This window comes from Homarus americanus, unplaced genomic scaffold, assembly GCF_018991925.1.
Source record: "Homarus americanus isolate GMGI-L3 unplaced genomic scaffold, GMGI_Hamer_2.0 scaffold11347, whole genome shotgun sequence".
Classification (NCBI taxonomy): domain Eukaryota; kingdom Metazoa; phylum Arthropoda; class Malacostraca; order Decapoda; family Nephropidae; genus Homarus; species Homarus americanus.
In genome coordinates, this window is record NW_024725157.1 from 57,501 (window position 1) to 74,750 (window position 17,250).

At 43.5% G+C, this 17,250-nt stretch overlaps 1 protein-coding gene across 9 annotated transcripts in view; it reads right to left on the reverse strand.

Annotated features, from left to right (window-relative positions):
* Positions 1–17,002, reverse strand: part of LOC121864746 (kinesin-like protein KIF12) — a 52,369-nt gene extending 35,367 nt beyond the window's left edge. For 8 of the 9 annotated variants that reach the window (XM_042363911.1, XM_042363906.1, XM_042363904.1 and 5 more), the window contains exons 1-4: positions 16,919–17,002; positions 14,834–15,248; positions 12,228–12,338; positions 2,527–2,605 (exon numbers count right to left, since the gene is read on the reverse strand). In XM_042363911.1, the coding sequence (XP_042219845.1) occupies positions 2,527–2,605; positions 12,228–12,338; positions 14,834–14,982 (339 nt within the window). In that variant the 5' untranslated portion in view covers positions 14,983–15,248; positions 16,919–17,002. Of the gene's footprint in view, positions 1–2,526; positions 2,606–12,227; positions 12,339–14,833; positions 15,249–16,874 lie in introns of all 9 variants that reach the window. The other variant, XM_042363903.1, reaches the window with a different exon arrangement.
* Positions 17,003–17,250: the final 248 nt, after the last annotated feature.

Genomic DNA, 17,250 nt, shown 5'->3' on the forward strand with positions numbered 1-17,250 from the left:
AATACAACAATTGACAGAAATAATTACTCCACACACCTTCAACAAGCTAGTTATATACTGTACTCTAATTCCTTGCTGGTGATAGTTCGTCTGGTGTAGTTAATAATCAAAGTGGTGTGAAAGGGGGGAAGGGGTCTGGCGATAATTATAGGTATTGGTGATGTTTTAATGATACGGGTCTGGTAGCTGTCATGTTTTGTCACGCCTTATTCCACGGTGTTACTGAAGGGTGGAGGGGGCAGGGGGGGATATGTCAGGCGTTGATTAGTGCTCGTGTTGGCGTTGGTAAGTGTTCGTGTTGGCGATGACTACAATGACGGACCTGAACTTCGCTAAAACTGATGCTATGGATAAGGAATGTTGGAGGGTCGAGCAGTGTTGGAGATTGAGTAGTGTTGGAGGACGAGTAGTGTTGGAGGACGAGTAGTGTTGGAGGACGAGTAGTGTTGGAGGTCGAGCAGTGTTGGAGGTTGAGTGTGTTGGAGGTTGAGCAGTGTTGGAGGACGAGTAGTGTTGGAGGTCGAGTAGTGTTGGAGGACGAGTAGTGTTGGAAGTCGAGCTCTAGAGAAAAGGTCAGCCGGAGGGTGATTGTCGCAAGGGCGGCCGTAAGTAGGCCAGGAGACGTGACGATGGAGGGAAGGAAGGCGTAGGTGGACAACAACAGAGGGAGGGAGGGATTTGAGGGAGGGGCCACCACAGTAACACACTGGGCACCCCCCTCCCTTCCTCCAAACACGTGACCAAGACCTCACTTAAGTTGTATTACGTCACGCACCCCTGAACCTCCCCCCCCAACCCCCTGAACCTTCCCCTCTCCCCTGAACCCCCATAACCTCCCCCTCATCACCCCCTCATCACCCTCCCCCCCTTAATGATCATAATTAATCTACCAAAACATTATCGATATAGATGATAAACTTACTGTATTGAACTTTAATTAATTACTTCGATTAATAAAACTTACGATCATTTCAACGGATCAGATTACCTATACCCTGTTCATATCACCTGAAGATCAATCACCCGAACACTATCTGGGTATTGGTTAGGTGAGGTTAGGTGAGGAGAGGTGAGGTTAGGTGAGGTGAGGTTAGGTGAGGTGAGGTTAGGTTAGGTGAGGTGAGGAGAGGTGAGGTTAGGTGAGGAGAGGTTAGGTGAGGTGAGGAGAGGTTAGGTGAGGTGAGGTTAGGTGAGGAGAGGTTAGGTGAGATTTGGTTGAAAAGTGAAAGTAAGTCCCATAGACAGACAGACAGAGACATCTAATAGCTCTTGTCATGATCTAGGTTGTATATTACTGCTACCTTAAGTCTGTCCTCACAACCCCGTGTGTGTGTGTGTGTGTGTGTGTGTGTGTCTCAAGACCTCCGTGAACAAAGAGCTTGGGTGTAACTAAAACGAGTCGCCACTACGTCCAACACACCTACACCCCCTCTCAACTAACAGTGACTGTGGTAAAATATCAAGCTATAATACTGTCACGGATTACATCACTACCCCCCTCCCTCAACCCATTCACCCCTCAACCCATTCACCCCCACTCACCCCCTCAACCCATTCACCCCCACTCACCCCCTCTCCAACCCATTCACCCCACTCACCCCCTCAACCCATTCACCCCCCACTCACCCCTTCCTCAACCCATTCACCCCCACCACCCCTCTCAAACCCACTCACCCTCAACCCATTCCTCCACCCCCACTCACCCCCAACCCATTCACCCCCACTCACCCCTCCTCAACCCATTCACCCCCACTCACCCCTTCTCAACCCATTCACCCCACTCACCCCTCTCAACCCATTCTCCCACCCCCACTCACCCCTCTCAACCCATTCACCCCCACTCACCCTCTCAACCCATTCACCTCACTCCCCCCTTCTCACCCCCACTCCCCCACTCACCTTTTAATCGTGGGAAATAAACAATCTCATTCAAACTATAAACAAAAGGAAATTGATACGAATAAAAAGATAAAACAAATCACAAAAAAAAACGTCCGGTAAGAAAAATATAATTGATTACAACATTACTAGGAAAATTATATTATTACACAAATAACTAGCAATCATGTCATCAAAAGAATATATAATTAAATTTCTGGCTATTGCGTGTGTCGGTAATAAGAGCGGCCATTGTCGGTACTACTGAGGGGGCATTAACCTACAGTAGTCAGCATAACTAAACCAAAACAGTCAGTATAATTACGAATAAAAAATAATAAAAAAAACTTCTCTGTGTTGGTACTACTGCAAAGACGTAATACCGAGGAGTTAATACAATGGTCAAGTTATAACTCAGATATATTGGTGTATAGTCAAGGAAAAGGTTTAGTTTATACTCCTTGTGATGGCCAGTCGAGGAGGGTGAATCGAAGCTCGATCCATGAGACAAAAGTCGAATCCCGAATCACCTCTTACGGCACCGAATGAAGATATAACAAGGGGTATAACGCAACTCCTTTCCTTCCCCTGTCTGTACCATTGTAAGTCTGGAAGGAAGGAAGGAAGGAAGGAAGGAAGGATACTCACCCACGCCTGACCCTCTCCCGGGAATATCAAGTTGTTTTCATCACCTCGCTGTCTTTCCTTATCGTTCAGGGGGCGACACCTGCAGGAGACAACAGTATGATTCACTGATTAATGGCTGCCGACACTGACGATTATAAAAACAAACATTAATATTTCATCACCTAACCTGACCATAACGACAAGTACAATTGATATTAGAGAACGTTGGAGTGACACCCTATAACACAGGAAGGGAACTCATGACACCCTATGACACAGGAAGGGAACTCATGACACCCTATAACACAGGAAGGGAACTCATGACACCCTATAACACAGGAAGGGAACTCATGACACCCTATAACACAGGAAGGGAACTCATGACACCCTATAACACAGGAAGGGAACTCATGACACCCTATAACACAGGAAGGGAACTCATGACACCCTATAACACAGGAAGGGAACTCATGACACCCTATGACACAGGAAGGGAACTCATGACACCCTATAACACAGGAAGGGAACTCATGACACCCTATGACACAGAGAGCTGCAGCATGACCTTTGCCAAATAATCAGATTACACTCCAGAGCTCCACAGCGGACCTAACATGACCTGACAGGGAGATAAAGGTGGAGGTGTCATGCAGGCAGGAAGACAGTCATGACCTCTCAACACACACACACACACACACACACCAAGGTCAGTCACCCCAAGTCACTGTGAAAATAACTAACGTGGTGCATGTGTGGTGGCGAGAATTACTGTGAGAATAACAGGGATCAGCCATGGTCATAATACAGGTTATTACGACCGTGGGAGGAGGGAGGGGGGGGGATTAGTTATACAGTACAAGTAGATAAGACTATTGGTTGGTACTGCCACACACACACACACACACACACACACATATTCTGAGAAGGTTAAGTTAAATTATCTTCCTTACTGGTGATGTGACAACGCATCTAATACTCACTTAAGCTGCCACACAAAGATATACTTATTTTTGTTTTGTCTTAAGTGTGTTACAGTAGAGGCCAATAGGTACTTGATGTATAGATGACGTCATAAGGTCTTTGATGTATAGATGACGTCATAAGGTCTTTGATGTATAGATGACGTCATAAAGTCCTTGCTGTATAGATGACGTCATAAGGTCTTTGATGTATAAATGACGCGAACAATAACGCCATTATACCTTCACTTGTCCTCATAAGTTCATTAACACCAATTTACTCTTTCATGTTCACTAATTACTCATATTGACCTAACTACCTTCTTTCATTATTCCCGAGTCATAATAATTAGTTCAAGTATTGTTGCCTTACCCTATACACTGGTTGGGGGTCTGTGAATTTATATGGCAGTACCGACCCCTGGCAGTCCCCACCTCTGGCAGTCCCCACCTCTGGCAGTCCCCACCTCTGGCAGTACCGACCCTTGGTAGTACCACCCTCTGGCAGCCCCCCCCTCTGGCAGTCCCCCCTCTGGCAGTACCCACCTCTGGCAGTCCCCACCCCTGGCATTACCCACCCCTGGCAGTCCCCACTTTCTGGCAGTACCCACCTCAGGAATACCTTACCCCCGTTGCCTCAAACACTCCTACAGCCATTTCTCAACTTCCCATCGACCAACATAACTAATTTCATCTTATCAACCCACGTAATTACTCCCCGCCAAAAGTAGTCATCGTTAATTACTCTTTAATTACTTCCGGTAGTTGAAAATTACCACAAAGGGGCGCACGTAAACATAGGTGGGGTGGCTGGGGGGGTGGGGGGCAGAGTTGATCTTTAAAGACTTTATGCCTCAAAGGGGGGTGAAGGGGGATGAGGGGGTGGAAAGTAATTGCTAAGGGGAAGGAGCCAATTTGAGGGGAATTACCAGAATGAGATAGAAAATGGAGTGATGTTGAGGGGAGACTACATAATTATGGCTGACTCCGACAAGTGGCTGACAGGTTGCCATGGGGAGACGGATGTGTCAGCAGGGTGGTGGAGGAGAGGTGTGACGTGAAGAGAAATGAGAGACACGTGAAGGGAGACAAGAGAACTAAACTGTGTAGGTTAAAAGAGAGAGAGAGAGAGAGAGAGAGAGAGAGATGGGAGGGAAGGAGGGTTGCGAGGAGAGAGAAGAGGCGAAAGAGATCAACTATTGTCATCATTACAGATTATTCTCACTACCGGATAACTTTGCCTTATTTGCATCACAACAGGATAACTTTGCCTTATTTGCGTCACTACAGGATAACTATGCCTCAGATCTCGCAAGTATTTAATGACTAAAATCGACAAGATATTAAAACGAAGGTCAAAACCAGGTCAGTGTTAACGGCGGCCCTGCACGAGATGACCACCGCATCGTCAGTACAAATCCTCCCTCATCACACACGCGCGCGCGCGCACACACACACACACACACGCGCACGCACGCACACACACACACACGCACACACACGCACGCACACACACGCACGCGCGCGCGCACACACACACACACACACCGTGCCGCATTTCAATTCCTGATTATGATCCCTTGTATAACTGACGGTGCTCAAACACACACACACAACACGCCATGATTCGAGCTGTCAGGTGTGCGCCCCCCACCCTCACCTGCACATCCAGTAATCAATATCAATTTATTACTTTACGTCAATCTCTCGTCAGGTGAAACAGTTCTAGTGGTTTAGATTTAATTATCGTACAACCAATACCTGTCCAGTTATATATCAATGTTAGTTTTAATCATTATCTAGAACTAAATCATCTAATGAACAGCTGTAGTTAGTGTTTACAATGGCTCTCCCACCTGTGATTGAGGATGGCCGGCCACTTGTAAGTAGGCGTTTATATCATGTCTAAAAACCCCGTCCACATGACCGTCACGCCCACATGACCGCCACGCCCACACGACAGCCACGCCCACACGACCGCCAAGCCCACAGTGTCAAGGAAGATTCTAAGAACACGAGACACCTTCCCCAACATGCAATGGCCTTTATTTATTACCACGAAACACGGTCATCTAGTTTTGTTTTACGGCGCAAGTTCCCGCAATTACTGCCATGTTAAACTGAGTCACGTTACATAAAGCTGCTACTGTTTCTCCGTCTACTTCCTGAATGAGGATAGTACACAGGAGCCATAGTTTAACCCTTTGGTGGTGAGGATTTAACCCTTTGATGGGGAGGATTTAACCCTTTGATGGGGAGAATTTAACCCTTTGGTGGTGAGGATTTAACCCGTCAGGACTCAATGGGCTAAGAGGCGAGACAAGTAACCAGAAATTGTGTCATATTAAACTCCACTCTTAACAAACCCTCAAATGGGATCCCGAGATAAGTCATTCCCTATCGTGTCTTCTACTCTTGTTCTCTTTAACCAAACCTCATCATCATTCACCTCCTTCACTCATTGTGCTTCTCTCTTATAGTCTTTCGTTAACCTAGATCTTTACTACAGTGGGTGTTGTTTTGTTAGGCGAGAGGACCCGTGTTCAGTACCTCGGCAGGATGGTACTACACAACGAGGGTATTGATACGGGGGTACCAAGGCAGGAGTACTGAGGTAGGGGTACTGGGGTAGGGGGGTACTGGGGTAGGGGGGTACTGGGGTAGGGGGGTACTGGGGTAGGGGGGTACTGAGGTAGGAAGGGTAGTAACCTCGGTACAATAACCAGGAATGCCATAAAAACAGACCAGGTCAGCTAATCACGGACACGCGCCTCCAGTAACGATAATATAATCTCAGTGGGACCGAGAACTACTTAATTTCAGTGGGACCGAGAACCACTTAATTTCAGTGGGACCGAGAACCACTTAATTTCAATGGGACCGAGAACTACTTAATTTCAGTGGGACCGAGAACTACTTAATTTCAGTGGGACCGAGAACTACTTAATTTCAATGGGACCGAGAACTACTTAATTTCAGTGGGACCGAGAACTACTTAATTTCAATAGGAGCAAGAACCACTTTATTTAGGATATACTATACCACGGGGAGTTCACCTACATCGTTTGTAATTATTGAAGAAAAATATAGACTTTTACCTACGAAATGGGGACTTGCGTGATAAAATAAAAGAAAGAAATACAATAACGAAAGAAAATTATAATGACTAGAGAAAACGACCATACAACACGACACTAAGGTTTTTGTACTATATGTTAATTATATTCTATGGTTGAGTATACAAAGCGAAGGCGGAAATATCATGTAAACAAGATGATTATGTGTGTGTGTTAGTATGTGTTCATAACGTGTGTATGTTTAGGTGTACTGTATGTATGTATGTGTCAGAATATACACATCTATGTACAGTGAGAGATGAAGTGTCGTCCCGGTGTTTTGACTTAATACATCACACAGAACAGTTGAGCCATTCGACACATCCATGAATAGTTGGCCACCACATGACGCAGTTAATGACCTCTCCTGACGTACCAGTTCATGTACTACCATGACGTCAAATATAGTTCCTCTCACCTGACATCAAGAGGTCAAGTTCAATCCATTTCACCTGGCACCAATATCACCTGTTATGAGGGCAAACTTAGGTCACTGTCACCAGGTACCAAGGTCAATTTTAGGTCAGATTACCAATACCAAAATAAAGGTTAATATTATACTCAAATACACAAATTCACTCAATATTACTCTCAACATTTCATACGTGATACACCAGCACCAAACATTTCCAGGAAAAAGAAAAGAATATTGACGAACCGGCAACTGTAGTGTTCACGGTGAGTCAGCTGGGGGCGCGTGTTGTGAGGGGAAGGAAGAGAGGGAGGGAGGGAGAGGGAAGCAAGGAAGGGAAGGGGAGGAGGGAGAGGGAGGGGAGAGAGAAGGAGGGAGGGGAGAGAGAAGGAGGGAAGGGAGGGGGAGGGAAGGGAGGGGAGGGAGAGGGAGGGAGGGAGAGGAAGGAGGAACGGGGAGAGGGAAGGGGGGGAGGGAGAGGGGAGGAGGGAGAGGGAGGGAAGGAAGGGAGAGGGGTCCTGTGTGCCTCAATAATCCATAACTGTCCCTCTTGCCGTATTTCTCACCACAATGGGTCGGATCTATGAGGTGTAGGGTAACATAACTAATGCTCTCTGAATGGTGGCGTTGTTATTGTTGAACCTCAGAGGAAACAATGAACCTCTTGGGGGTACTCGGAACATCAATTAGTTGCCGCCGTTCATTTATACAAGGCTTCTCAGTATGCCACACTAACGCGTCTTGTTGGTAGAAGGGAGGGATTTGAGCCTAACACGACAAGGCAAAACTAAGGAGGGAGGGAGGAAAGAAAACTAAGAAACAAGAAATATATAGGACTTCCTTACTAAACAAGTCTTATTTACGTTCAGAAGTTTACAGGAAGGAACGTGTACAATAAATTAATTAATGGCACTTTCCTAACGACTACACCTACCAAAATTAACCCTATTATTATTCGTTAATTGATAGTAGTTGTGGTAATGGCCACTCGTTATCAAACCCCGTCGACACACCCATCTGCTCTGGTCAATACCCGTATGGCATTGACCTAAAACTACCCCCGTACAATACACGCCATACCACTATCTGGCTACATGGGGGGAGGGGGGTGGCTGTTTGTATTTCTAGGCGATTGTGATCTTAGTTAAACAAATACTTTAAACTATGAAGGCTGTAGTTTAAAGTTCAACAACCATGACCCCAAACTTGAATCTTGATTTTTGCATTGAAGAAAAAAAAAATTATGGTCAGGTGCGCGGAGTTTTTTTTATCGTTACCTGGTTATAATATATTCAGTATGTCGTGACTCGCTGGAAAAGTGTAATTCTTTTATTTTATTTGTACGGAATAAATCATCTAAAGTGTGTACAAGTTGTATATATGCGTTCCTCTGCCATTTCCTCCACCCACGCCCACACCTGCTGCAGTACTACCACCACCACACGCCCACACCTGCTGCAGTACTACCACCACCACACGCCCACACCTGCTGCAGTACTACCACCACCACACGCCCACACCTGCTGCAGTACTCACCACCACACGCCCGCCACCTGCTGCAGTACTTCACCACCACCACACGCCCACACCTGCTGCAGTATTTCCACCACCACACGTCTGACAACTCTTCCACCTGTCTTCCTGTGTGAGGTAGTTCCTGTACCAAGAGGAGGAGAGAGCAGCGTGGAGAGACAGATACCAGGTGTTGACGAGGTAGCACAAGTGTGTGTGTGCGCGTGAGAGCATCATTGGGGAGGGTTCATACACACACACGCGCCCCCTGCCGCACACGCATAAGTCTCCCCCTACCTCCCGCTAGCCACCATCCTGGGTCCATTAACCCCCGCCCTCAGGTAGAAATGACAGCAGGTATGATTGATTAGAGCAGAAATTAAATACAACTCTCAATACTTCTCTAATACTTCTCACTATGTATACCACTACCTGATGTATCCCCATGAGCCATCTCCTCCTCCTCCTCCTCCTACCAATTATTTTCTCACTAATTTTCTTCTTCCTGTTATCTCACCTGTTTCTTTCCCACCTGTGTACCACCTTACCTCTCCTCACTCCATCTGCACCACCTCCCCACAAGACATCTGGTACTCGGGGGTGACGGAGGGAGGAAGGGAGGGAGGGAGGGAGGGAGAGAGAGAGAGAGGAGGGGGTACTACAATCATAGGCTATTTCTGTAGGTAGCCACTAAGTTAATCCCGTTGTCTTAGTCCACAAAAGAAGGTATAATCTGACCCCATAACCTGTGCTCAAGATAGTTACATCCAACACAGCGGCCTGAGTCACTGAGTTAAAAGTTCGTGGTGGTGTGTAGATGCAAGACTACACCTGCCTTACACTTGCGTTACACCTGCCTCACTTGTTGACCTAAGCTTAATAAATGTAAACAAACCTCTCTCACCCTCAACAAAATAGCATCAAATAAGCTTAATACGTATAAACAACCCTCTACCATAAACAAAATAGCATCAAATAAGCTTAATTACACGTAAACAAACCCCCTCCCCCACCCCCAAAATATAAACATGAAATTACTATGAATCACAACTGTCCACTCATTACTATACAGTCTTTTAAAAATTATTGTCAACATTGTCTCGAATTAGTGTTAAGTAATTGGTTAACCCTTTGATGACGATGATTTAACCCTTTGAAGACGATGATTTAACTCTTTGAAGACGATGATTTAACCCTTTGATGACGATGATTTAACCCTTTGATGACGATGATTTAACCCTTTGAAGACGATGAATTAACCCTTTGAAGACGATGATTTAACCCTTTGAAGACGATGATTTAACCCTTTGATGACGATGATTTAACCCTTTGATGCCGATGATTTAACCCTTTGAAGACGATGATTTAACCCTTTGATGACGATGATTTAACCCTTTGAAGACGATGATTTAACCCTTTGAAGACGATGATTTAACCCTTTAATGACGATGATTTAACCCTTTGATGACGATGATTTAACCCTTTGAAGACGATGATTTAACCCTTTGAAGACGATGATTTAACCCTTTGAAGACGATGATTTAACCCTTTGAAGACGATGATTTAACCCTTTGAAGACGATGATTTAACCCTTTGATGACGATGATTTAACCCTTTGAAGACGATGATTTAACCCTTTGAGACGATGATTTAACCCTTTGATGACGATGATTTAACCCTTTGAAGACGATGATTTAACCCTTTGAAGACGATGATTTAACCCTTTGAAGACGATGATCACGGAGAGTCTTGGGTAGCGCCAATAAACAATAGCACAAAGCAATAACATAAACAAGTAAAACAAAACAGAGAAGCAAGTAAAACAACACAAAAGCAAGAAAAATACAACACAGAAACAAGTAAAACAACAACACAGAGAAACAAGTAAAACAAAGGTCAAATTATATCACCCACTTTAAATAGTTTCAAAATTTCAAAATAAAGAAACAAACGACATTTTCCGATTTGTCTTTAATATGAGAACGTTACTTTATCATGCATGTCATGTTACTTGTTACTTTGGTGTTGCGTTACCTATGTATCTTGTTACTTCACCTGTTGTATGATGTTACCACCACCACCACCACCCGTCAACCACCACTCCCAGGTCTTAATTACTGTACTACTGGGATAATGGGAGTACGTATAACAGCGGGGTGTAATTACCGGATAACAGCCATGATTAGGTTCTTGTATTAAGATTACTTCAATTACAATAATTACTAAAACCGCTAGTACCGTACACAACACCAATGCAGTTACTGTCGTTGGCCGGCGATCGTTCGTCTGACGCAACCAAGTGTTCAGTTTTCTTCTGTACGTTTTATATGCAGTGATCTTTTACACAACCTCTATGACCATTACTTCAGTATTATAAAAAAAAACATCGACAGTGCAGGCAAAAGGGGCGAACGAACATTCCTTTGATGAGTAATGGGAACGCCAGACGCTTTTAACTGCTCGTACTGGCGATGCATCTACACCTTGATCTCTCCGTTAGGTAATCCGTCTTTAAATACCTCCGCATCATATTCACCACCTCATAACTACACCACCAGGATAGTTACAACACCAGGATAGTTTCAGTGTCTCTATGAGGGCATACGGGAAGTGGGGCATCACGAGTTATATCACCGACAAGATGACATGGCCTAGTTCTAAGCATACAGTGTGTGCCCTTTACCCCACACAATGAATTATATCTCACACGTCAGCTTCCACCCGCCTGACATTTGGTTAGTGGGTCAGGGGAGGTGGTAAGCCTACTGTAAGCTCATCATTTAGTCAGCCAAGGCCATAAATATCCTCTACACGCTACCTTGACTTACTGGGCATTGTATTATCTCACTTGGGTTCAGTACAATGTAGGGCAGGAGTGTAGGTAACCTTTTAGTCGTGTTATCTCGTTCTGGCCGCTTGTTTCCTTGTTTGCCCGAGTTAATCTGCCCAATTCCAGTCTTTACTAACCTTACTGATAATACTTTTTGAGGATGAGGGATGATTTGTCTTCAGCAGCGTCACCTAACCTAACCCAAAAACTCTTGACGCTGAAATTGGATCTTGAACTGAAGTACATATTCTTAATTTTCTTCGTGACATAAAAGTATACAAAGTTTCACTGCAATACCGTAACTAATTTAAAAGTTATAGTACAGACACGGTATTGCGGACAGAGCCTCTACTATAACAAACATATTATATAAAGTTCATTTCTGATTCCATGAGCCGTGACTTGCTAATAAAAATTAAACATTCCACTGTTGTTCGCGCTAACTAACATCATACACACAGCAGAACTAGCAATGTTCACTTAGAGTTCTTCATATTTGTAACAATGTCATAACTTATAAAAAATAAGAAAATAACTAGTTGTAACCCATCTTTAGAAATATGCCTCCCAAACCAACCATAGCAGCAACAGTCATGGGTTTCTGAGCAGCAAATTTCCTGGACCAGTACAGCACCAAGCCTAGTATCCTCACACCACAACTTCTATTACACGCTCACAACTACAGTAAAAACTTAATAATCAAGTTTTACTATGCAGATATTACACACAGACAATAACACACTCGCATCCTTCAATTTTCCTTCGGGGGATAAAAATTCTTGATCTTATGACTGAAAAATGGTAAATATAAAACATGAAAATATTGTTAGTCTGTAGAAAACGCACGATAACATGGCCGAGATGGGTGACAGACAATAGGGGAGTAGACCTACCTGATAACGACATTAATATTGTCACATTCGTCGGCAGCCTCATCACACAGGGAACCTCGAGATCCCAGCGACCTTGTCATTGTCTGGTCTAGCGAGTTAGCCGACCCCAGCCTGCAAAAGATAAAAACGAACATTAGTACTACTCAATTACAAAATATTCTAAACAAACTCATATGCATTACTCGTTAAAACAAAGACGATTAATATTTCCCCCCAAATAGGAGAAAAATTTTCCAAGAACTCTAGAAACGATAGAAATTAAAAAACAATAATAATAATTCGGTATAAAATTCAAGTCCACCAGCCACTTGCCCTTCATCTGGCTCCATATGTCACACCATTAAACATCTCAAATTCTCGGTACCTTGAATAAATGATCGACATAGTACCAGTAATGGTTTGTGGAGTAATTCTACGAAACACACATCATTATATCTTCTTTATGGCAGTTGCTATCAATAATAACCAGATCATTTTGATATGAACCAAATTCCATATACATAAAATAAATCCTTGAAGCTAATATCCTACTTTTAAAATGGTGTTAAACGAACGTATATAGTTGCGGTTACCTCAATTTAAATATGCGGTAACTAAAAGGCCTTTATCGTACACTTTGAGAATCAGACTTCTGAATATTCACTACCCAAACATGCCTTAGTTAAAATATATAAAAGTTATCCCAAGAGTATGATTATAACCCCAAAAAGTATTATATTATTACTCCCAAAAGTATATTATTATTACCCTCAATATTACAATATCATTACCCAAAAGAGTGTGATTTTATTACCACCCAAAGTATGATAATATTACATTAAAAAGAATATTATTACCCTCTCTACTTCCAAAGCATTTTAACTCTCCAAATGTTTCTCCTCTTCAATGTGGGATTCATTTATATACGAGTATTATTAACTTGAGACAATCTGAACGTGGGAGGGAGAAACTAGTAAATGGCGCGTTCGGGTGGAGGCCACCAGGCTGGCTCCCTCGCAACACTGTCAACAAATGCACATTCCCAACCATCACTACCACAACCCCCACAGCTGACCATTCAACCGCGCAAAAATCAATTTCACACACTCCCAAAACACGCACAGAATTATAAACCTTGCATATATGCGAGGAAACACACAAATACACATACTGCAATACTCGTACAAAAATAAACACACACTCACGGCTGTACATTCCACAGCACACTTCCATTGCAATCACAAGAAGTGCCGACACCAGAGCGCCGTGGATGGTGAACAAATTTGAAACGTTTCCAAAACTCTACATTAATTCAGTCAAGGAGAAATAATGCAACATAAAACTTAAACTATAAGACAAAGTATTAATCACCCCGTTTACTTATATCTACCCAAGTAACAATCATCACCACACAAGCTCTCACTATAGAGTTGTGGTGGGAACTTTTCAATAAAACTGAACTCCTATTCGAGACGACGCAGGATATGAGGGATTTATCGTCTCGCACTCTCTAAAATACCAAGACACTCAAAAGACGCATCACTCTGACCGCCGAAAATGGCAAAGTTCTAGCATTATATTCTAGCCACGCGCCCCATAATCCAAGCAAAGGACACTTGATTTTAAGTACAGTGGGACATTAAGGTCAATAGATTCTTACCACGAGCAACTAGGATATTCTTATTTCAAATTGATCTGCCTTTCACCTCCGTCAGGTTAGGAACGGATAATTAGCAGGGAACAGCCTGGAACAAATGTTCATAACGATACTGAGGGACAGTAGCCAAATAACTCTCAGACATATGGGAGAACTTAGGTCAACACCGACTGTTTGGCTTCCTTCCCAGGTTCGCCGCCACTGAAGGACTTTGACTTCAGTATATTCCTTTTGACCAATGACATCATCTTAAGTCCTCCAATGAACTAAACAATTCTTCTTATGTTACTATTGTGTTTACTCAATGACAAGGTTATAGAAGCAACACTAAGCAAATGTTTTACCCCACTTATGACTGAAGTATCACGCGGAGCCAGGAGGGAATATTGTAGTAGATCACGTCTCGCTAAGTTATGTTGGTAATGGCACCACTACTGTTGGCCTCATGGTGCCTGAGCCATCACCTGCCACACACACACACACACTGATCCTATCTCTTTCTCCCACCCTTGTGTGATGATCCTCCTAGATTTGACCTGGTAAGGGCTGGGGGAGGGAGGGGTAGGAGATAAAATAGTGACAAGGAAGCGCGGTCCACGAGGATTAAACTAGAATAACGACAGAATATATCGAAGAATGATACAGAGGATCAATCAAGCGGGTTAAGATATTTATGACAAGTGGTTAGTTAGGCCATGAGGACAGGAAGTGGGAGAAAGGACGATGATCGTGTAAAGACATGAGGGAGTGGGCGAGATATTGATGTTCAAGTGAAAAACACTTTATTACGTCTACAAGATGCTGGAGGGTTAAGACGTTCACCACAAAGGTCACACTCTTAGGTGGTGACTTACCAAGGCTGTCACCCTTATGTCTTAACTGTCTCGTACCTGTCTAGGGCCGCTACCAACACTTACCTGTCGCTGGGGGAGGTCGAGCGCCCCTGCCCAGCACCACCAACAGTACCTACCCGTCATTGGAGGAAGGCAGCGTGGAATGTCCTGTGAAGCCTCGACTGCCGTTGAGGCCGGAGCCCTCGGACCCTCCTGAGCCCCCAGACCTGATGAGCTCGCGAGACCCTGGCGAATCGCCCCGCCGGCTAGTCCTTCGCTCCACCATGGTGCTTGAAGAGGTCCTGCCTTCTTGTGATTTTCCAAGTGTGAGGGTCTAGCTGACCTCTCTGGTCATACTTGTGGGTGTAATGCCGACTTTTACGACCTTAAGTCCAGTCATACTGCCCACCAATGGCTCAAGATGGCGGTCACAAACAACAGTTTCCAGTCAACTTCTTTAGGTCTGGTTCATGTCTGTACTTCGTCAGCGATACTACACTCGATTTGTTCAGCTATAGATAATGTTCCGGTTACATATATTTGGTGTGTTATCTGACCTCGACAACAAAGAAACACAATGAATATTTAACATCAACAACTAATAAACAACCACAATACTGTTGTAAGAAAGACTAAAATATCGACCCAAAGATGAACACCTCAGTACTACCCCGGGATTATATACATACAGACAGAGACGTTTATATATATATATATATTAACGAATAGGTCTAGATGTATAAAATCCATTATTACGTAACATGAGTAGTAATGTGATGGTGAGGGACACACCCCCAGTGCCCGCCGCTGTATTAGTGTACTATAGAGCAGTGGGCTCCACCCTCCCTCCTGCCCGGGACTTTGTTTTACAGCGGCGACGGGAATTATCTACGTACAAGCTACATATCAGGGAATCTACGTTTATAATTAATAATATTTTCAACTGATGGAACTCTGTATGGCAAGTTAAAATCGTGCAAGCTTTGTGTAAGCTTCCTTATCTTTGAGGGCAAGTCCCAGTCTATACATATATGGGCAAAACTGAAAGAAGCTTGCGGAGCTATGCAAGGTATTTCCTATTTTCTAATTCTGCCGCATTCAGTGTATAAAATCGAGTATAAATTCATATATCAGAATGCGGGATATCAAAGCGCCATGGCGGTTGCGGCGTTTGTAAGTTAATATAACGCTAACGTACCAACCGAGACTAAAATTTACCCATCATGTAGTCGGGATGACCTGACTCTCCTTTACCTGTAAGTATTTTGACTCCTGATATTTCTTGCACGCGAACAAAATGCCTGCAACTCTTATTTAACAAACCTAAACACTGTTAGGTCAGGCCAGGATTAATTTTACCTAACGACCAACACTCGCACAACACCCCACCCTCAGAGATCTGCTGACCTGCAACGATGGAGAAAATTCTAGTGCGTAAATCACTCAGAATTTACAGCCACATGGGAATTCTTGGGAGCTGCACCACGTTCTCCTCAAGTACAAACACTCACGCAACCTTTCCTGTCGAGTTAAATGCTGTGAAAAACCCTGATGTTTTTAAATATAGTTTTAAAGTTACACGTCTAAAAGCATTGTTGCATAGTCCATAATTTTCTGTTCTTCGTCGTCTGATAGGCTTAAACGTTTTTGGTAAATTTGAAGCTCACCACAGCCGTCCACGTCAAGATCTTTACAATTCCTTTTTCAATTATCAGGTAAATGTTACAGAGGATGTGAATGCAATCTGGTGTTGGAAAAGATGATAACATAATCATGTTTTAATATATGTAACTTCATCGAGCGACTCTTATAAACTCAAATAACAAGGGACTTCAAAGAACCCACTATAGCCTTGCAAGTTCGCAAATTTGTCTCTATAACTTTTGCGCAGTTTAAACTTTTGTAGGCACATCACACTTAATTTAAATTCAGACAGCTTCAGCAGTTAAAACTTTCTCAAACGTTTCCTAAATATAATAATGCGCAAATTGGAGTAAATTTCGGACACGTGCCGCCGCCGCTACACAGAGCACACGCCAACACCACAGCAATCATTCATAATACGTCCTAGTCAACACCAAACATCACTGCACTTCATCAGAATACACAGTCGAGAGTTCCATCTTCTTAGCAAACGTATACGGGAAAACCTGACAATGAACGACGATATATAAATACGTGGGAGAGGAAGATAACGTGGGACAACACTGCGTAACACACACCAACACCCTCCTCCCACTGGCTCACGATACTGACTGACTGAGCTGACTCCCTTTAGGGTTCAGCGAATCGCTTGTCCCCTTTCTACCTGTACATGTGATTGGACAGCAGTTTGCCCCCTCACCTGCCTGAGGTGCGATGACCCCACCTTCAGTAAACATAACTAAGTGGATTAAGAGTTTCCATTATTTTAACTTTTTTGTGTGATGAGAAGTATAACAACATAATATAGATTTTTGCATGAATTGTCCTCAGTGATATTGATTCTGATACATTTCAATAAATACTATGTTTTATGTTATCAGTGTACAACTATTAAATATATATTTTTTTC